Here is a 21,787-nt window from a genome sequence, read left to right as displayed (position 1 = left end):
AAGTGCAGGAGATTCCTGCATCACGGGGTGGTCGTGAGTCTTCTATGAGATGGTGGGAGAGCTCCTCACCCCAGAAGGCCATTCCTCAGTTAGCGTTAATTATCCTGTCTCCATCAACCTTGGGACTCCCGTCTCCTTTCCTGCCCAGGCACAACCAGTGCCATGTTGTTATTCTGGCACACCTGTCGCATAGTCCAGCCTCCAGGACTTGGCTCTAGCCATCCCTACTCCAGTGGGTAAGACTTCTGTGACTGCCTGCCTGCCCTGGCGGTCCTTCTGCAATCACCCCAGTCACAGAGGGGCCCCAGGGCTGTGGTTTCATCTCCCAGTATTGACTGAGCTGATCAACATGTGCCAAACTAGTTCCCACTGGGACAGGGCACACGGGCTCTCACCTCCCTTGGTCTGGACTTTCTATCTTTATTATTATGACCTATGATTAATATATGATAACTAATTCAGGCTTCAAATTGTGACCAGAGCCTTCTCACCCGAAATGCCTTCAGGTCAAATGCTTGGTTCTGCAAGCTACCCTCTGCATCTCAGCACCAAATCCCCAGTTAGCCTGGGGCTGAATGACAAGGATGCGGCTCTGGAGTCATTGCCAGCAGATCCTTAAATCTGATCCACAGTTGTCTTTGTTCCCTCAACTTCTTGTCAAAAATGCAGTCGAGTCCTGCATCCTGTCTGCAGAGACCCTTCTAGTCCAGGGGACCTGAGGTCTTGAGCCCCCTCTGGGGTATAGCTGTGTCCTCCTTGGGTCCCCACATAGCTACCACCCTGTCCTCAGACCCACACAAGGCTGAACTCTCAGCCCCAAGATGCTCCCAAACCAGGTTCAACAGAGCTGGGCCCAGCAACTGTGGCCCCTTCTTAGGGAACGTGCCTTGGTCCCTAGGGAATTCCACTTTGCTCTGCTACCCCCAACCTTCTCCCACAGTGACCAGGCCAGGCAGGCTGGGGAAGACCCCTCCCCACAGAGGTAAAACAGGCACCTTGCAGCTCGGGGTGGGCTTACCAGGGTCACCCAGGCCCATTTGTGTTCACACACCAGCATGCCCCCCACACACGTGTGCACACAGGGGCACACTCCCAGGCATGTATCCACTGGCACACACATGATCGTGTACATCCAAACATACACCTATGCAGAGGAACAGACCCCGAACACTGACACACACATGTGCACACACCAGCATGTTCCAAGTGTGCTCATTCATACCTTCACACAATTATTTACTGAGCATCTACCATGTATCAGTCATGATGGTAGGCTCTGGAGATGAGGCAGTAAACAGACAAAACCTCCTGCCTTGTCCCGCTCATGGACCAGGTAGGGGGCCTAGTCAGGGGACGACCTTGCCTTTGGGACCAGAGCAAAACAGCAAAGGGCAAGCTGGGGAGACACGGGCACACTCTCTTCCCCAGGAGGGGCTGGGGAGGGTGGCAGTTTGCACAAGGAACCCCCCCACTTCCTCTTGGTTCCCCTTCACTTTCTGGCTGCCCCTCTCCCGGTCTCTTCACACCCACTCCCGGCCTGTCCCAGTCCCCTCTTCTATATCAGACTTATTGGCTGTACATATAAATTAAACTTTCCTTAAAAAAATAAAAATAAAAAACCTCCTGCCTACATGGAGCTGACATTCTGCATGCAGAGTCAGGTGACAAGATAGATGGTTAAAACCCACAGCATTTTAGAAGGTGACAAATGCTATGGAGACAATAAACCAGGGAGATGGGGTTGGGGTGCTAGGAGAGTGAGGAGGAGTTGCCATTTTAAGCGGGCTAGCAGGGAAGGCTTCACAGAGCAAAGACACAGAGGAGGTGAGCCACATGGACAACAGAGAAGAGCATTCCAGGCAGTGGGGAGCCAGTGCAAAGGCCCTGAGGCATGCTCACATCTCAACACACCTCACATTTCTACACCTGCGCTCAGTAGGTAAAGAATCTGCCTGCAGTGAGGGAGACTCAGAAGATGTGGCCTTAATCCCGGGGTCGGGAAGATTCCCTGGAGGAGGAAATGGCAACCCACTCCAGTCTTCTTGCTAGGAAAATCCCACGGACAGAGGAGCCTGGCAGACTATAGTCCATAGGATCGCAAACAGTCAGACACGACTGAGTGAGCACGCACGTGTGCCTGCAGTGCTCACTGACCCAAGGAAGGCCCAGGCCAGCACACCTCCCCATCAGCTCCAGGTGAAGCCAGTCCAGATGAGCGAACTCAGTGTGAGCCAGTCCAAATCCGTCACCAAAGGCAGCCCCCTCCAAGTTAGCAAAGCAGGGGATGAGGATTCCCCCCTAACCCCCCAAGACCACAGACCCCAGGAGAAGAACCACGGTGGGGAGAAGGGAGCACAGGGGACTGAGGTGATAAAGAGGGGAGTGAGGGGGGTGGGTCCCCAAGCTCCTCAGAGAGACAGAGGCTGTGGTTGTGCATTAGTGGGGCTGGAGGGATCTAGGTCAGATGGAGGAAAACCTTTCACACCGATGAGCAAGGAGGCAGGGAGAGGCCAGGAAGCCCTGAAGCCCACTGTCCAGGCCAGGGGCTGCTTAGGTGCCAACTGCCCCTCGACCCAGGGTATTCCCTTCCTTCCTTCCTCCAGCTTCAACAGTCTTGGGGTCTCACTGCTTCTATCAGAAAATCCTGACCCTCTGAATGAGGGGTCTGAGGTCCAGAGAGGTCCAGGGGCTGGACAGAAGTCATCCAGCACAGCCATGGGTGATGGGTCAGGACCCCCAGCACACAAATGCTAGGCCCCCTCCCGCCCCACTCCACTGCAGCTGTGACGGGCTGCAGTTCAGGAGATGGGATCCCACCCAGCTCTGCCACGGCCGCCCTGAGTGAGCCTGCCCCATTGCCTCCTCCTCCTGCCTCAGCAGCCCCCTCTCAGAAGTGAGGGGACCCCAGCCGCACTTCCACAGGGCTCCAGGACTCCCAGGAGACAACACACGCCTAAACCTCCAGCCTGGGGGCGGCTGGCAAAGACAAAGGATGGTCAAGCCCCTTCCCCCAGCCACCGGCCCAGGAGTTCCTCATCTCTGAGCTGGAGGGTGGGGCAGGCCCCGCTGGAGGCACTGGGAACCCGGAGTGGCATCAGGGCCAGGCAGGGCCACGGAGCGGCCTCTGAGTACAGTGTGCTCAAGGAGGTGACAGCTTCCCTTCAGCCCTGGAATGAGCAGCCCAGAGAGGGTGAGGGGCTTTCCCAAGACACACAGCACCAGCCACAGGCCCCAGTCCGACGTTGGGGGTACCGACCTGCCCTTGAACCAATAACTCCTCAAAGCGGGGAGCATAGTACCTGATGTGAGCCTCCCAGGGGACAGCAATCACAGTCCAGGCTGCAGGCACCCCACCAGGCACCATCCCAGACCCCCTTTACCTAATCCCCACGGAAACCCCGAGAGGCAGTTATGACGCCTACAGCTGTGTTCCCATTCTACAGATGGGGAGGTGGAGGCACAAAGAGGTCTAGGGACAGGACCAGGAGAAGGCTAAGGACAGACCCACAGCCCACCTCGGTGAATGCAGAGACCCACATGGGCCCGAGGGGCTGCCCGACATGCTGTCAACCATGTCGGGGCTGGAGACCAAGACGGGAGAGTATGCCCCTCTGTGCACACACCCAGGCTGCGGGGGAAACTGAGGCCCAGAGGAGGGCTCGGTGAAAAGGAAGAAGGTGGGAGAAAAAGGGCAGGCAGCCTGGGTAGGGCGGGGCCAGCCCCGGTTAATAATTCAGTTAATGATTTCTTCTCCCCATCCTTATCGAGCGGGCAAAGTCCAAGGGCAGCAGCCAATCAGCAGCCCCCGCTGGGCACTTACCCAGTAGCCTCTGCTGCCAGGGCCCCTGGTCCGGCAAGGAGTCAGGGAGCGGGGGCCAGGTCCCCAGGAGGGGGCCGTTCTGCCCAAAGCAGCCTATCTTTCCCCCAACACCCAGCTTGGCTCTGCCTAAGACTCCGGGGGGCCCTCTGCCCAGGCCCCCAGACTCAGGAGAGGCCCTGGGGTTGGCAGGCTGGAAGCAGCCTGGTCCTCTGTGCTGAGCCAGGCCCCCGACCCTGCCTCTGCTCACGGTCATTGTTGCTTCCATCTCCTGCCCCCTTCCACCCTATGCGGCCCTGTGCTGGGTGCTGGGAACAGGGGGATGAGTCAGGCCCCCTGCCCCTGCCCCCGCTACCTACCACTTCCCCTCCAGCTGGGGTCAGGACCTAGGGAGGTGGGGCTGGGACAGGAGTCCTCCAGAGGAGCTCTGGGCGGACCCAGGAGGCACCCCATCTCATCCCCTTGAGAGTCAGGGGTCTGGTGGTCTCCCCCACCCACCGACTCCCCAGACATACTATAGACAGGTGGACTCAGGCACAGTGCCTGGTCACACACCGCATCTCAGCTCCAGACTCCCGTCCAGGGTGGGCGTCCTCTCCCACGAGTGGTCAGCTGGGCTCCCCCGGGGGTCCCCTCTGCAGGCAGAGGGGCTGGGCCCCATAGGAAGGCCACCCTCCCTCCCCAAGGCCCTGGCGATGGGGTGTGCTGAAGCCTGGTTATCAGCCCTGGTTCACCTGGGCTGACCCCCTTCTCTCGGAGCCACAGTCTTGGACTCTGGGGAAAGCAGGTCAATGCCATCCCTCCCCTTCCCCATCCCAGAGCTGAGGAAGGGTCAAAACCAGGATCTGGTGTTCTGGGGTCGGTGAGGAGCCCAGCACCCCCGCTCCCCGTATCCAGTGTATATGTCCTATTGCGAGGTCAGGAGTTTGCCTTTGTTTGGTGGCTAAAAAGAATCATACTGGAAGCCCCTGCTTCGGTCCAGCCTACCTCCCTACCCCAGGAGGGGACATGAAGCCAGAGAAGGGAAGTCACCTGCCCAAGCTACCCAGCAGGTCTCATAGGAGTGAAAACCCAGCTCCCCCCTCCAACCCTAGCACGGTTCTAGAGGCCGGGGGAGGCACCCCAACCTCGGGGTGGCCTCTCCAGCACATACAGGCAGCCCAGCTCCTCTCAGTTGCTTCCTCCATCCCTACCGGCTTCCTGAGGGCTGACCGCTGTTTACTCACACCCCATGTGTCCCTGAAGCCAGGGACCAGTACCCTCTGCCTTCTAAAACATCCCTCCTCCCCAGGGCTGGAGGAGAAGGCTCATCAGACCTTCTCTGCCACCCACTCCTGTCTTGCAGATGAGGAAAAGGGGTCCAGAGAAGGTTACACAGCTCTCAGTGGCCAAGCCCGCCCCACAACCTCTAAGACACGATAGGGATCCTCCGACGCTGCCTGGCCCTGTCCCTGACCAGCTCTGGGAGCCCCAGGCCCCAGCCAGTCAACGTGATGAGGAGGACACCTGCTACTGCATCCCGGTTACCTGCTGGGAGCCAGTGCATTGTGCCCGGAGGGTCCGCTCTCCGCAGGCCCTGTGCCCGCACGTCTGGGCGGCCGTAGCCTCCCTCTAGGGGATTAGCAAGGCGGTCACGGGGGCCCGGCTGTACCAGCCTCGAGGGGGCCGCCCTGTCCCAGCCTCCCACCTGAGGCTCAAAGCGCCTTAGCCTCCAGCCCCCCACCCTGGGGCCGGGTACAGCCTGGCCCCCCACCCTGTGCAGGCAGGACCCAGGATATACGCCTGATGTGCCTGGAGAGGGGGCCATGTCACACGAGGGGCCTGGGCACGCCCTGCCCCCTTCAGTCAAGCCCTCTCCCGTCTCCAAGCCCAGAGCCGAAAGCACAAACCCTGCGCCTACGTACCCACTGTCCTGGGGGGTGACCACAGCCAGCAGGACCCAGGATGAGAGCTCAGGTGTCCCCCAGCCCCAAGAGACATACGCACCGCGTCTCCTCCCTCCCCCTGGAACAACACATCCACCACGCGCACAACAGCACCGCTGCTCACACTTCCACACTTCCACTCATGATCACACTCGCCAGCAGCCCCCACCCCCCCCAGGGGCTCCCTAACACCCACACTGAGTCCCCCATGTGTCACTGCCCACCAGATTCCCAGCAGGCCTTCCCTACCCAAGCTGCCTGGGAGACCCCAGCCCTCAGCGCCTGCCCCACCTTCCCCCCATCGCAGGCTCTGGGAGCACTTTTCCAGCCCCTGGCTCCCTCCACAGACATTCTTGAGTCTCCTCTTATCTCTCTGGAGGGAGCAGCACAGCCTCCCCGCCAGGCCAGCCAGGCCAGCCGCATGGCTGAGCCGTGGCGTCAGCCCCCACCCCCACCCCCCACCCACGGCCAGGAGGGAAAGTTTGGCTCCGGAGACCGGGAGCCTGGGCCAGCTAGGCCCACCCCTCTGACCGGGCCCAGGGTCCTGGGGGGAGGAGGCACAGGGATATCTGCCGGAAGCAAGGGGGTCTGGCTTGTGAGTCATTGGGACGTCTGGCATGCTCAGGGCACCCCCAAAAGAGTAGCCCCCAAGCAAGGACGAATGTCCCCTTCCTACCTCCCCAGGGATCCCATAAAGCCCCTCAAGTCTCCTAAAGGATGAACAAGAGCTAGGGAGGACCAGAGCCCCTGGGACCGATGGGGAAATGTCAGGACCCTCAAATGGCCCAACCACTCAGGATGAACCATTCAACCTAGTCCCAAACTGACTTCTCGGATCTGGGGCTGTGGGGGGGGTTCCCAAAAACTGCAATGGGGAGGCCTGAGGCTTGGGAATGCCCTTACCTGGGCTGTTCAGCAAGCTTTCTCCCTGTCTGTGACTTCCGGCTGAGGGGCAGCAAGCAGAGTGGACAAAGGCTCCCACCCTCACCCCCCGGAAGTTGCAGGGAGAAACTGAGTCAAAGAAAGGCCTTCCTTACTCCCTCACAGGACTCCAAAGGGGTCTGGGCGCTGGGCTTGAAACCTGGGCCCTAATTCCCTGTCCTGTGTGCCCCGTGGGCCACCCGCAACTCGCCAGGGGCAGGTTCACAGTGACGGAAGGTTCTGGATCATCGAGTTTTGCATTCTGAAAGCACTGAGGTGCAGGGTATGGGCTCAGGGACGGGGGAGCGGATAGGGGCAGAAGGTGGGCTGCCGAGGTGGGTGGAGAAGGACACAAAAGCACCCAGAAGGTCTGGCTAGATGTTCCAGCAAGGGTCTGAGAAGCTGGGGGCGTCCGCCTGCGCCTGTCCCCCTCCCCCACTGTCCCTTCCCTCCTGAACTCAGCACCCGGGAGGGGGACAGCCTGGAGGAGGGGTGGAGGCTACTCAGGAAAAGGGGAGAGGAGCTGGCGAGATGAAGGTGCAGCGCCCCCAAAACCACTGCTCAGGAGCAGGGAGAGGGCAGAAGAAAACACTGTAGGGTGTGTGTAGATCCCAGCCCTGGCGAGGGTCCTTTAGGGTCAAGGTGAGGAGAAGAGGTCATTCCTGGGACAGGGGCACCGTCTGAGGGGCAGAGCTTCAGGGACAGGTGTGAGACACAGCCCAGAGGGCCCTGGGGGTGGCAGGAGGCAGCCAGAGGGTCTCAGAGGGTGGAGGTGGCTAATGGGGTGGGGGCGGGGGGGGGTGATGCCAACTTCAACTCCTTCCAGCCCAAGGAGAGCATTGGAGGTGGGGGGGGGGGATCCCGCCCACAGAGGAATGCTGGGGAGGGGTACCCCAGCCCCTAGTAGGGGAGGGGTAGCTGCTTCCAGGGGAAGTCCAGCCGTGGGGAAGGGGGCGGCCTTGGAGAAGGTGGGTGACCGTCCTGAAGGGGGTCTCCCCATCTTGATGGGGTCCTAGGCTCCGGGAAGCACCGTGGGGCAGGTCCCCGCTCCTAGGAGTCAGGCCGGGAGGAGCGGGAGGAGCGGGAGCAGGGTGCCAACCGGAAAGGCACGCAGGGCGCCTGGGTCGTTAGGCGAGGGTCCCAGTCTCTGGGAGGCACTATGGGGTGCCAGCCTAAGAGGCATGGAAGACCCCCCGGAAGGCGTGCTGGGGGCTCCAGCCTAGAGGGGGTTCCAGCGAAGCACAGAGACGATCCCCGGGGTCGGGAAGGGTCAGAATTTAGAGGGGACTGCGGTCCTGGAAGGCGTGAAGGAGGGCTGAGTAGGGACAGGACGCAGCTCCTAGGAAGTTGTGTGTGTTTGGGGGTGGGAGGGACAGGGAGGGTGAGCCCAAGTTCAGCAGAGGTGGGTATTAACCTGCAGGAGACGGAGGAGGGCCCCCGTCCGGAGCAGGCGTTGTGGCGGGGTCCCGGCGTGGCGAAAGCACAGTCAGAGGTCCCGGTCCCCAGGGAGACCGGGTTGGGGGCTCCCAGCGCGAGAGGGTCGCCGTCCCCGCCGGCCCCGCGCGGTCCCTCACCTTCGAAGAAGCGCTGCAGCGCCTCCGTCTCGTCCACCACCTCCATGTCCGGTCTGCCCGGCGCGTACTCCGCCCCGGCCCCGCTACAGCCCGGCCCGGGGGCGCGGCATCGCCGGCGCGGCCAGCGCGACAGTCCCGGCTCGGCTCCCGCTGCGGTCCCGCCCGGCCCGCCGCCGCGCTCGCCCCCAGCGCGGCCCTGGCCCGGCCCCTGCCCGCCCCGCACGCGCCCCGCCCGCCGGCCGCGCGCCGCGCCCCCTGCCGGTCCTCCGCAGCCCCGCGCCGGGCAGGATGCGCGCGGCTCCTCCAGGGGGCGCTCGGCGGGAAGGGGGGCGTCCTAATTGAGGTGGGGTGGGGGGCTCGCTGCGCCGCCAGACCCCTGGGCTGCGGGAGGCCAGGACCCCCGCAGTCCTCGCCTGCCCCTGGGGTAAGAGAAGACAGCGGGCTTCTCAATCTTAGATGTTCAGAACCAAACCTCAGGGACAGCCCCCGTTTCCTCTGCTGACCCACCGCCCATCTCAGCAATAATAACTTGCATCTCTCAAACATTCGCTGGGGGCCAGGCCCACCCTGAGTGCTCTACGGGGATTATCTCTGAGTACATCCTCTCAGGTACCCTACGAAGGAGAGACTACTGCTGCTGCTGCTGAGTCAAGGAGAGACTACTATGTGATTTTACAGATGAGAACGCTGAGGCTCGGTGAGGTTCAGTACCGTCTGAGGAAGTCTGTCCTGTACAACCTTGCAGTGATGGGGGAATACTTCTCTGTCTTCCATCAGGGTCGCCGCCAGCCACATCCGGCTGCCAAGCACTTGAAAAGTGGCTGTTGAGACTGGGAAACTGACTTCTCAATTTTTTGTTAATTTTAATTAGTTCAAATTTAAATAGCTTGTGTGTAGCTGCGATATTGGACAGTCCAGGTCTAACAGTTTCAAAGTGATTAGGGTCAAAGGCAACATCAGAGCCAGGTCCCGGCTGACCTGGGAAACTGCTCCATCCGTCATCCAGGAGAGCCCTCCGAGTGAATCCACCAGCCTTCTCTCTCTGTCTCCATCTCTGTGAGAGCCTCTCATTTCTTTTCTGCCGAACAGCACAGCCTCTCTCTCCACTGATCTCCTCTATAACCCTCCCACATCACTCTTTTTGTTTATCTATATTTATTTATTTATTCTTTGGCCAGCCACACAGCATGTGGGATCTTAGATCCCCAACCAGGGATGGATACCCCCACCCCAGTATTCCTGCATTGGAAAGCACAGAGTCTTAAACACTGGATGGCCAGGGTAGTCACCCAAATCACTCTTTTTAAAACGTAGATCGGATCATGTCACTTCTTTCCTAAAACCTGGGGTTTCCCTTTGCACTGAAAATAGTATCTAGGTCCTACCATGCTCCTGCAAATGGCATTATATTTGTGTATGTATAACTGATAGGCTTCCCAGTTTGTGCTAGTGATAAAGAAACCCGCCTGTCAATGCAGGAGACTTAAGAGACAAGGGTTCCATCCCTGGGTCGGGAAGATCCCCTGGAAGAGGAAATGGCGACCCACTACAGTATTCTTGCCTGGAGAATCCCATGGACAGAGGAGCCTGATGGGCTACGGTCCGTAGGGTCGCAAAGAGTTAGACATGACTAAAGAGACTTAGCACACATGTATGTATAACTGATTCACTTTGCTATATAGCAGAAACTATCACAGCATTGTAAATCAATTATACTCCAATAAAAATTTAAAAAATAAAAACAACATCTAAACCTCCACCCTGGTTTCCAAGGCCATGTGTGACCTGCTCCTGCCTGTAATGCTGACCTCATCATCTCCTTTTCTCTTCGTTGCTAAGTCACAGCCACCAAAAGTCCTCCTTACGATCACTCAAACATGCCAGACTCACACCTGCCGCAGGGCCTTGGCACATGATGTTCCATCTGTCTGCAACATTGGTTCCCCTGAGCTGGTTCCTTCGGAGTAGTCAGTCTCAGCTCACTCATCACCTCCCTGGCCATCCTACTGAAAGCAACTCCCCCTGTGTGTGTAAGTGCTAAGTCGCTCAGTTGTGCCTAACTCTTTGCAACTCCGTGGGCTGTAGCCCACAGGCGCCTCTGTCCACGGCATTCTGCAGACAAGAATACTGGAGTGGGTTGCCATGCCCTCCTCCAGGGGATCTTCCTGACCCAGGGATTGAATCCGCATGTCTTAAAGTCTCCTGCACTAGCAGGCGAGTTCTTTACCACTGGGGCCACCTCCCCCTACCTAGCCTTTCTTTCTCACCACATAAAAGATTTGTGTCTACTCTTTGTTCATTCTTTGTATGATACTCTTTGTATCATTCTTCTCCTCGCTCATGAATGGAAGCTCTATGAGGGTAAGGGCTTTTTCTGACTTGGTCATTGCTCTAACTTCAACACCAAAAATGCTACTTGGCACTCAGTAGGTGCTCAAAATATTGATAGATGTGATGAATGAATGACTGGAGGGTGGCGTCTTCAAACTGCAGAATCTTAGAACTCTGAAACCTCGGAAGCAGGGAATTCTGGAATCCTGGACCCGGCGAATCATCTCACTACAGAGTGGCTTCGCTCACAGCCTCCCTGGGTCCTCAGACACAGCACGGGGGCTGGAAAAAAAACCCACCCCACCCCAGCCCTGTTTTGTTGTTGTCCAGACGCTAAGCTGTGTTCTCCTCTTTGCGACCCCAGGGACCGCAGCACGCCAGGCTTCCCTGTCTTTCACTATTTCCCGGAGCTTGCTCAAACTCATGTCCATTGAGTCGATGACGCTACCCAACCATCTCAGCCCCTGTCACCCCCTTCTCCCCCTGCCTTCTATCTTTCCCAACATCGGGGGCTTTTCCAGGAAGTCAGTTCGTTGCATCAGGTGGCCAGCGTATTGGAGCTTCAGCCTCAGCATCAGTCCTTGCCGTGAATATCAGGCTTGGTTTCCTCGGCGCTGATTGCCGGACGGCAAAACTGAAACAGAGGCCAAGGAGGGGGTGGTGGGGGGACCCACAGGCAGATCAAGATGCCGGCCTAGCCAGCCCACCGGTGGCCCCTCAGAGGACAGTGGGGGGTGGGGGGCGAGCTGGGCTGCTGGGTGGGGCTGGCGATGAGAGCCTGCAAAGCGGTTCCCACCCAGGCCACCCTCCTCCTCCTCCCCAGCGGCCAGCCTTGGTGGGGGTTGGGGGGGACGGCCGGGGCCCGAGCCCCAGATGTGGCCCAGTCAGCAGGCCCGTGGTGGCCCGCCGAGGAGGGTCAATGCCACGACAGTTCTGGGACTGGGGGAGGGGGTGCCCAGGCCGGCGGGCACCTCACAATGAGGTTTTGTCCCCCGGGGGCCGCTCTCCGAGCTGTTGCTCTTAGATATATAGAAATGGATTTTGCTGGAGGCCCCAGCTGTGTGTGCTGACCGGCGCTCCCCCCGCAGGGGCCCGACTGAGGGAGGGAGAGGGCCACACTGAGACGTCTATTCTTTTCCAGCTGATACACCCCAGAGGTTTTTCCCCCTCTGCAGCCTCCCTTAAGACAATTGTTATTCTCTGCTGTGCCCCTTCCCCCACCCGGGTCAGGCCCGCCCAGCGGACAAAGTAGACACCCGCCTACGCCGAGTGATTTTTTAAAATGAATTTATTTTAGGAGTTGCCCAGGACCGCCTGGAAAATCAGCTTCTTTATAAGCCTCCCCCATCCACAGGTCTTCCTGCCACATCCCACGCGGTGCCCAAAAAGTCTACCGTTAGGAGGCGGTCCCCATCCGCAAGTGATGCCTTACCCTGGCAGTGGGTGGGTGGGGCTATGCGTATTTCGTCCTCAGCACCCAAGTCCTCAGGCTGGGTTGTTGGGTCTTGGCGCATGAGCCTTGAAGATGCATGCGGTGGGATGGGGTTTCCTGTTCATCTCATGGGAGCTGAACTCACTCAGGGGGTTCTAGTCCTGCTGTCTCCCCTGACTCCACTAAACCACTGAGCGAGGGAGCAGTGGTCCCCTGGGATCTTCATTTCTGTGCTGGGGGACTAGGGTGGCTGAAAGGTCCCAGACTCCAGGGCTCAGCGAAGAGTCAAAGCTGCCACCCTCCAACTCCATAATGAAGGAGGTTGAGGCTGGCGAGGGAGCCCCAGAGAGCCTTGTGTATGCAGGACCTTGAGGGAACCCCTCCATGGAGAGGAGTCCCTGCCAGTACCCCCTCCTCACCACGCCACACGAGTGAGGGACCAAGATTTCCGTGCTGGCCTGGCAGACATAGCTGTCCCTGGGGCTGGCTCAACTATTCTGTAAGGCCCGTCCTCTGCACCTCCATCTCTGAGTCAACCCATTTTTTCCCACCTCACGGTGTAGGTTAAGTACCAGGGATGTGATTGATAAATGAGGCTTTCTCTGATTCCAGGTCAGAGCCCAGCGCTGGCCCTTGATGGGGCAGTCGGGTCAGGAAGAGGCAGCCACTCAGCAGGCAACCCTGGGGAGAGGGAGGCAGGGACATGAGCATTAATGAGTAACGGGCTGGAGGCTGGCCCAGGGGAGGGTGGAGCGCTGGGAACAGAACCCTCCCTACTGCAGCCTGCAGGACTCCGGGCCTCCTGTGGACTCAGACAGCCCTTGGCACCTGCCCACTTTGCAGAGGAAGAGAGGAGGGCCCAAAGGGTGGTGAGCGTGAACCCAGGGAGTCAGCAAGTGAGGGGTCCTGCAGACTCACCTCTCTCTCCCACCTCCCTCCCAGCTGAGACGGGACAGGCCATCCGGGGCTACTGAGTGGGGTCTGGGAGGCAAGGCGCTGCTCCAGTCCTTCCCCCAGTCGCTCCTCATGACAGCCTTTCCTCGTTCCACACTCTGGCTGTGTGACCTCAGGCAAGTCACAGAACCTCTCTGATCCTCAGCTTCTGCTCCTGCTCCCCTGATAGGACAATTTGCAAATCAAATGAGACCACAAGGTGTGAAGAGCCTTTGAAAACCATTAGGCAAGTGTGGAGGCGACCGTCCGGGGCTGGGAAGGCCTGGATTTTAGTCCTAGGTCTGTCCCTGGGCCTGAGCGCCCTGGAGAAGGTTTCCACCTTTATGTAGCCTCCGCTTCCTCTGTTCAAAGAGGCCTGGGGGAAGACAGAACCACTCTGTCACCCTCCCCAACCCCTCAGTCTGCGCTCAGAGCTGGGAGCTTGGGCAGTGTGGGGAGGGGAAGGTCCAGGTCTGGTCAGACCTTGGCTGGTCCATGCCTGGGCGGCGCTGGTGCAGGTCCCCTAGGGACTGGCTGGAGGAACAGCGCCATCTGCTGTGCGGAGGGGGCAGACCTGGGCACCGGGCTGGCAGGCGGCCTGGCCGCCAGCCCACCTTGGCCTTGCAGCCACTCCTCAGGACTCACTGGCCTGGGGCCAGGCTGGAAGGGGGTCCCTGGGCCTGACCAGGGCTTTTGCACCCTCCCTAGGGAAGGTGGGCTAGGAGGTCTCCATGATGGGAGATCTTGACTTCCAGTCTGAGTGCTGCCAAGACGGGCTTCCCTGGTGGCTCGGACGGTAGAGAATCTGCCTGCAACGTGGGAGACCCAGGTTCGATCCCTGGGCCAGGAAGATCCTCTGGAGAAGGGAATGGCTACCCACTTGCCTGGAGAATCTCATGGACAGAGGAACCTGGCGGTCTACAGTCCATGGCATCACAAAGTCAGACACGACTGAGCTACTAGACACTTTCACAGGGAAGCTCTCGGCAAAGACTTCCAGTGGCCCCTGCATTCCAGTGCTACCGAGATCGGGAGTTTCAGTGCCCTCACCAACCGGCCACTCCCTACCCCTGGCTTCCAGCAGTCGGGGTCGGAGTGGGGAAGGGCAGGCACTGTCAGACCTGCCAGGGGGAAGAAAGGGCCCTAACAAGGTCAGACAGATCCCCTGGCACGTGTCTGACACAGGCAGGGCCCAAAAAGGAGCTGCCCCCATTCAAACGGGGCTTCAAGTGTTTTCTGGTCTCTCACTGCGACTCCAAGGGTGGCCCTGGACCAGGGCATTGACAGTGGTGACAGCTGGCCTCGGGCTGGGGTGGGGGGGGTCCCCTCCCACCACTCTGCCACGGAGATCCACCCCCACCCAACCTGCGGGCAAGAGAGGTCACTCCAGGCAGCCAGCGTGCTTCTACATCCAGTTTATACACAGCTCTATACAATATACAGAAACCTTTATATACAGATATATTTATAGAATAAGCTATATTAATTTGTCTCTCCTTTTTACAGCAATATTAGTTTGGATCTTTCATACATTAGGTACAAAAAAAGTCACGGGAGGATGGCACGAACAGTGCATGAGTGTCTGTGGCGCCCAGCTCTCACTACTGATTGCATATGGAGGTCGCCCAGGCCCCTGGGAGGACGGGCCGGTGCCGTCCGGGAGACCTTGTGCTGCGGGTCTGGGGGACAGAGTGGGGGGACTGTCTGAGCCGAGCTGGGCTGAGGGGGGTGGCTCAGACCCCCCTGAGTGTGGTGCGTGGAGGAAGGGAGACACACGCAGCAGGCCCATCCTCCAGGGGCGAGGTGGGGAGGGGGTGGGCTGACCCGGGGGCGTCCAGGGCTGAGTCCGAGCCTGCCCCAGCCCCAAGCCTGCAACCCTGTGTGGCTGCAGCCTTGGGGGTGGGGAGTCTGTCCCTGATGGCTCAGTCCTGGGCATGGGTGGGCACCACGCCCCCTCAGAAGTCCCAGGCCCACCCTGGTGGAGGAGGAATTAAAAGGCCAGATCCCAAGCCCCTCTGCTATTGGCTGGGGTGCTAGTTGGAACTTTACTCTGATTTATGATTTGTCTTTTTTTTTTTTAACTCTAAGAGCCACTGATTCCATCTTGCTTCTGTGCAGGGGGGCGGTGGGGGGGCAGCCAGCAGGGGTAGGAGATTGATGGTGGGTGAGGGAGATTGATGAGGGTGGGAGTCACAGAGGGTGAGGGAGGCCCAGCTCCCAGGTCTCTGTCCCCATGTGGTAGGGTGGGCAGGGGTCCCAGATAGCAGTGATCGTGAGATGGGGGTCTTGGTGAGGGAAGCCCTAGGCGACCCAGGGAGGCCGTGGGTGGGCCCAGAGTAGGGGGGACCATGCCTCCGAGGAGATGAAGGCACAAGCAGGCGGTCAACGCCTCGGCACACACCCGTCTTCCAAACCAGGGGTCAGTGGCCGGCGAGACGAGGGGGGAACCGTGTGTCAGAAGTTGAGCTCGTCCCGTGGCCCCCACTGCATGGTGCCCCTTGTGTTCGCTGCCTGCTGTTTCGGCAGGCCGAGGTGGGGGCCAGTGGGCAGACGGGGCGGGGAGGGCGCTCTAGCCACCCCCCGACCCTGTCCTCAGGGACGGCACACACTCATGCACATGCACACACACACCCCCACCCCAGCATGCACCACCCCCCTGCTGGGCCTCCAGGGACAGGCAGGGTCTCCACCCCATCCCCTATGCTTCCCCAACCTAGCAGGGAAGGCGCCCCTCCAGTGGAGGCTGTGGAGGCCTCAGGCTAAGCCCCTGGCCCTCCCAGGTCTCTAGCCAGGTCCCACAGTACCCTACTCTCGGCCCCACTTCCTGACAACAGGTCACGGCGGGTGGGAGGGGAGAGAGCCCAGCTCCCAGGAGAAAGCCCAGGGCGCGGGGCAAAGTGGGAGCTGCGGGGAACGGAGGCTTGTTTGGTTTCAGATCCCAGGGCCTGGAGTGCTGAGGCCTGGGGGAGGTGATTAAAGGGGGGGGCGGGGTGTTGGTGGGGCCTTCCTTCTGCCCAGGGCACTGAATCTGCAGCCAGGGCTTTTCACACCTGTGCCCTCCACCCTTTGAGTGGCCAGGATCCTGGGGGTAGAAGGCAGGCCAGGAAGGGACAGGCTGGCAGGGCAGGCAGGCCCAGGTACCCGGGACCCATCGACAGAGGGATCACCGTGAGGGACATCAAGCAGAGATGGATGGGCCCCCCAGCTGCTGTGGGCCGTGTGGAGGCTGGCCCCTGCCTGCTTAGAAAGGGGCGGCTGAACACACAATCGCAAGGGCGAGGGGGGCTTGCAAGCCCAGGACACATCCTGAGCCCAGCCCAGCAGCTTCTGTAAACATACACGGCACTGCGGGCCACCTTGGTGGAGGGGGGGTCACCCCCAGGGGGCTGGCCAGCAGGCACCAGATCTCAGGGTGGCCAGGGCAGGTGCCAGCCTGGACCACAGATGAGAATATGTGGGGAGGGGGCCACTCTCCATCTCGGCCCTGGGAGAGCAGCCAGAGGGCAGTGATGGGGAGTCAGCATACTCATGGCCTGTCCCAGAATAGGGGTGCCAGGATGCCCCTGCAGGGGAGCAGTCAGGCTGGGAGGGCAGAGTGCGGCCCTGCCCCACCCCTGGCAGGCTGTCCCTGCAGCCTCCTCCCTGCTCACGGCCCTCCCTGTCATTCCCTATCTGGAGGGCCCAGATCCCAGCTGCCTTGGCTCCGGGGGGGGGGGGGGGTCCTAAGCTGAGGTAGGGAGGCGGACCCCCCAGCTCAGCAGCAGTGCTCAACGCCTGAGGCGACACTGGCCCAGGAGGGGCCTCTCCCTAAAGCTGCCCGGCCCGAGGGGCAGCCACCAGGAGCCCGAAGGAGCCACCTGCTCTGGCCTGGGCCAAGGTTGGTAGCCACTCCTGGGTGCTGCTAGCGTGCCGAGATGACCAGGTCGTCCTGCTTGGTGGGGCTGGCCCCGCGGCCGGCCTGGGTAGAAGTCCGGACCTTGTCCACTGCCAGGCATTCCTGGCTGCTGAGGCCCGTGGGGGTCAGGTCCATGAGCTCGCCCGAGGAGCTGAGTGGGAAGGAGGGTGACAGCGAGATGCCCGAGGAGGGGTCGGCCGAGCCGGCGAAGAGCCGCGGGGGCTTGGGCACCAGATTGGGCTCGAACTGGGCTCGGAGCAGGATCTCCTGCTGGCTGGGGGACTTGGGGCCCTCGGCATAGTCGCTGGTGGGGCTCTCCGGCACCACCATGCAGTAGAGGTCCTGGAAGGAACTGCTCTTGCTGTCCAAGTTGAAGAGGCTGTCGATGAACTCGGCGAACTCTAGCACCTGCGGGCTGGGTGAGTCCCCCAGGCGCCTCTCCTGCAGCGCCAGCTCTCCGCTGCGGGGGGCTCCGCCCCCTTCCTCCGGCTCCTCGTTGGCCGCCGCGCTGGGGGGCCGCTCGGGGGTGACGCCCCCGCTGCCCAGGGCGGCCTCCAGGGGCTGTGTGTCCTGCGAGTGCTTGGACAGGCTGTCGGCCGCCAGCAGCTCGGTGCGTGAGCTCAGGGACGGGTTCTCCTCGGGGATGGCCGGGTCGATGTAGAAGAGGTGGCCCTCGTCGCGCTCCAGCACGGCGTGGAGGCTGGGCGAGCCGCGGATGCTGCGGAAGCCGGAGGAGCGGCGTGAGTCGAAGCTGTACAGAGACTCCGTGTCCGACAGGCTCTCCATGGTGGCCAGCGGCGCCCGCCGCGCCTGCAGCTCGGCCGCCAGCCGCTCCTGGGTGGACAGCAGCAGCAGCTCCACCGGGTCCTGGCGGGCCGCCGAGGCCGCGGCCACGGGGGAGAGCAGCCGGCCCTCCGAGAAGCCCTCCAGGCTCATCTCAGACTGGGACTTGCTCCTGCAGCGGGGGAGGGCAGGGAAGGGTGAGACTCACAGGGGCGGGGAGACGCCCCCCCCCCCCCAGCTCCTCTAGCTGGACGGAACTTGGGGAGGGGAGGAGGGGGAGGTAGTTGAATGGTCTGAGAACAGGGAACCCTCATTTTTAAGACCAGCTCAGGAGACCCCAAGATAGAAGACAGGAGGGTTGATGCAGGGCTGAGCAGGACAGCGATGGGCGGGGACACTAGTGCCATTGTACCGACCAGGAGACTGAGGCCCAGAGAGACTGGCTGCCCCAGGTCCCTGCAGGCAGAGGGGAAGGAGAGAGAGGGAAGGAGGGAAGGCAGGGAGGGAGGCGGCACAGCTGAGAGCCGCATCCACCAGGTCCAGCACCCTCCGGGCCAGCACCCAGAGGGGGTCCCTTCCAAGCTGCTGTTACTTCCTTCCTCACCCTGGGGTCCCTCCCACCTCTCCCAGGGGGTGTAGCCCTCTGCTGGATGGGGCCCCGGAGCCCCGGGCTCCGCACACCAGACTGCAGGGAGTGAATGAAAGTCCAGGGACGGGGAAGCAGCGGTTACTGTGGCTGCACGGACACTGGCTCCCCCGTCTGGTCAGCAGCAGGGAGAGACGTCCAAGCATGCCTGCCAAGGGCGGGGAAGCCACCAGCACCCTTCTCAACTGCCTCTGGGCCAGATTTGTCACCGGGACCCAGGACCTGGGAGGGAAGGGTCCCAGGGAGGCAGGAGGAGCCCCATCCGCCTCAAGAGCCACAGCCTCAGAGGCCCCAAAAGGTGTGTATGAACGCAGGGTGTGTGCGCACACCTCTGTTTGTATGCAGCATGCGTTGCATGTCAGCCGGTCCAGGTATCTGAGTGGCTGGGTCTGGGCACAGTGCATCCCTCATTTACATGCATGGCTGCCCGTGCAAGCATATACCTGTGTTCGTACAAGTGTGTTGGCTGCTGTCTTGGTGTGTGTTCTATATGTGAGTCTGTCTGTATGCGGCTCTGTACACTCAGAGCTACTATCTGTGAACACAAGTATATACACATGTATGCTTTAACACATGATGCAAAGAGCCGACTCACTGGAAAAGACCCTGATGCTGGGACAGATTGAAGGCAGGAGGAGAAGGGGACAACAGAGGATGAGATGATCGGATGGCATCACTGACTCAATGGACATGAGTTTGAGCAAACTCCGGGAGATGGTGAAGGACAGGGAAGCCTGGCGTGCTGCAGTCCAGGGAGTCACGAAGAATCAGACACAACTGAGCGACAGAACAACAAATGTGTGTGTTTATGTGTAAGTGCATGGGTGTCCACCACTTCGGGTCTAAACGGCTAATGAGTGAATCTGTGTTTGTGACTGGGGGTGTGTGCATCCCTAGACGCCCACTGGCCCACATGGGCTTCAGTGGTGGCAGGCTGAGGGGCAGTGGGGGGCAGAGCAGAGTGACCCCAAACAAGGGGGCAACCGCTCCCGTGCATGCGTACAGAGCCGTGTGAACATACGAGGGCCCAGGGTGTATATATGAAGGTCCACAAGCATTCACGTTCTGAAGGCACACTTGGGGCCCCTGCACGCACTCCCTGGGGTGGGGAACAGCACTGACCTGACGCTGCTGTTCCGGTGGTCTGCAGCGGGCAGCTCCAGGGCCAGGCCGGCAGGCACAGGTGGCCCCGTGGGCAGCGGCTGCTGCTGGAAGATGAGCTCGGGGGTCAGGTCCACCTCCGTGGGGCTCACCATGACCTTCGCAGCGGACAGCAGGGCAGTCTTCCCCTTGTTGTAGTTCTCCAGCACCTGGGGATGGGACGGGGAAGCGGGCAGTGGCCGAGGGGTGACAATCACGAGTGGGCGCGGGGTGGCAGGCCCAAGAGACCTTCATGGGGTCAGCCGGGCCCACTCTCCTTCCTGCCAGGCCCCCGCTCCTCCAGGAAGGCCAGGGACGGGCCCTGTGATGGAGCCTCGCCCCACACATGGGCCAGACTGGAGCTGCCCTGTGGTCGGCCGTTCCACGGCCGGGAGATGGCCAAGGCGGCCCCAGCTTGGCTGTGTATCCGCCCAGCGCCAGGTGGCTTCGGGGTTTCTGAGCCCAGCCTGCCTCAGGGACAGGTCCCCACGCATCTTCTAGACTCTCCCACCCCAGGACCACACAGTGGTGTGGACAGAGCCGGGGTGTGGAGGCCAGGACACGAAGGGGCTCCCCGGCCCACTGGGTGTCCAGGGAGTGGACGCTTCTGCGTGTCGTGGCCCCCTTGTGTGCAATGCGGGGACGGACCCGGACAGCGGGGGCCGCAGCTCACCTTGTTGAGCCCCTCCATGACCACATAGGGGAGGTGTTCGTGAAGCATGGCCGGTGAGATGATCACCTCGTTGAAGGCCTTGTTGTCGCCCCAGATGGCGAAGTACGTGGGTTCCTCCTGCTCACAGCAGCTGAGGGATACAGGGGCCAGAGGGAAGCAGGGGGAGGGGGTGGGGGCGGCCTGACCTTGGTCCCCTGGCCCTGCTCTCGGCCCTGCGTGGATTTGGAGACCCCTTGCCTGGCCAGGCCAGCCGGGCTGCGTCCCTGGGCTCCTCGCTCCCCACCTGCGCCTGGAACGCCTATGCCAAACGGAGCGAGAGAGGCTGACCTGGGGCCCTGTCCTGACCCTCACAGAGCCTTTGATCACAGAGCCAAGTTGTGGTCTTGGCCATTCCTGCTCCATCCCTGGGGCAGGGTCCCAGTTCACTCCTCTGAGAGATCAGAGTGGGGGGAGCGAGGTGGGAGAAGTCTCTCTGATGCCCCCCTTCCTTTCCTCTCTCCTGCCCCCACCAGCTGACTGCCAGCTGATCCCAGCAGCTGAGGTGTGGGCCAGCCGGGGCCTTAGGGTGACCCTCCAGGGCATTTGCTTTTAAATGGACGCAAGTGGGGAGAGCTGTGCTGGGGGAACACCAGGGAAGGGCTGATGCTGGGGGCATGGGCTGGCCGATCATTCCATGTCCAGGGCCCGAGACGGGGGCAGCCCCGCGGTGGGGGCCCTGGGCCATCACTGCCCAGCCTTTGCCCCCTGCCCCGAGCGTGACCGAGTGAAGGTCGGCCCATCCCCTGCCCCCCTGCCCCGGCCGCTGCCGCCTCCCAGCTGCCCGGATCACAGGCAGCACTTACCAGCATTGCTCCGCTGGGTGGTTGTGGACCACGTGGATGATGCGGCCGGGGGGGTAGAGGGGAGTGCTGGCTGACAGGGCGATGGTCAGGTCGCTGGGGTGAGTCCAGAGCCGCGTGCTGGCCAGCGTGGTCACCTCCACCTCCTCGGGCAGCTCTGACTTGGGGATGCATTTGGTGGCCCCCACAATGATTCGCCACTGTGGGGACAGGGGGAGAGGGGGGGTCAGGGCTGAGCAGCGCTGGCCAGCTGGGGAAGTGCTCAGAAGGAGGGCTCACAGGTGACGGGCGAGCTGGGAGGGGGCAGGGGAAGGGCAGCGCCCAGTGAAGAGGCCGGGGCTGGAGTGCTTGGGGGCCACGATGGCCAAAAGGTGCCAGGGACAGCTGGCGTGGGATGGCTGGACTTTGGGACTGCAAGACCAGTCAACCCCTTGTGGAGCGATGGGAAACAGGCCCAGCGAAGGAAGGGGATGTGCTCTAGGCTGTAAGTCAGAGGCAGGATAGACCCTGAAGCCCAGGTCAGCTGCACCCACTCGGCCAGGCCAGGATCAGGTCCCCCACTGCCTCCTGGGCCAGACGAGCGCCTGGGAGGGGCAGCTCCACATCCTGGAACCAGGCCCCTCATAAGGCTCTGTTGCCTGACCACCCTGGCACCTGGCACCTGGCCCAGCGCCCTGCCTGCCAGAGGGTCCTGGGCACCAAGGCTGGGAATGGTCCCACCTGGGCTGAGAGGGTGAGTGGAGAGAGGGCCGGCCTGGGGGCACAGAGGCCCTGCCTGCCTCGGGGAGCCTGGCTGCAGCCTGCCCACCCCCGGCCTAGCACGCTGAAGGCCAGCTTGCTACAGGAGGAGCCTCCAGTGTCCCACCCTGCACGGGCCT

The 21,787-nt window shown here is 61.3% G+C and overlaps 2 protein-coding genes across 13 annotated transcripts in view; both read right to left on the bottom strand.

Moving 5' to 3' along the window:
* The window catches only part of MYRF (myelin regulatory factor), a 34,131-nt gene extending 25,701 nt beyond the window's left edge, over positions 1–8,430 (bottom strand). For all 4 annotated transcript variants that reach the window (XM_043452292.1, XM_043452291.1, XM_043452294.1 and 1 more), the window contains exon 1: positions 8,238–8,430. In XM_043452292.1, coding sequence (XP_043308227.1) covers positions 8,238–8,283 — 46 coding nt within the window. In that variant the 5' untranslated portion in view covers positions 8,284–8,430. The remainder of the gene's footprint in view (positions 1–8,237) is intronic.
* A 5,902-nt stretch (positions 8,431–14,332) lies between these two features.
* DAGLA (diacylglycerol lipase alpha) overlaps positions 14,333–21,787 on the bottom strand; it is a 75,838-nt gene continuing 68,383 nt past the window's right edge. For all 9 annotated transcript variants that reach the window (XM_043451933.1, XM_043451937.1, XM_043451938.1 and 6 more), the window contains 4 exons: positions 20,913–21,109; positions 20,071–20,200; positions 19,380–19,567; positions 14,333–17,783 (listed from right to left, as the gene is read on the bottom strand). In XM_043451933.1, coding sequence (XP_043307868.1) covers positions 16,835–17,783; positions 19,380–19,567; positions 20,071–20,200; positions 20,913–21,109 — 1,464 coding nt within the window. In that variant the 3' untranslated portion in view covers positions 14,333–16,834. The remainder of the gene's footprint in view (positions 17,784–19,379; positions 19,568–20,070; positions 20,201–20,912; positions 21,110–21,787) is intronic.

Source organism: Cervus canadensis, chromosome 29, assembly GCF_019320065.1.
Source record: "Cervus canadensis isolate Bull #8, Minnesota chromosome 29, ASM1932006v1, whole genome shotgun sequence".
In the NCBI taxonomy this organism is placed as follows: Eukaryota; Metazoa; Chordata; class Mammalia; order Artiodactyla; family Cervidae; genus Cervus; species Cervus canadensis.
This window is presented reverse-complemented; position numbering and strand designations above follow the sequence as displayed.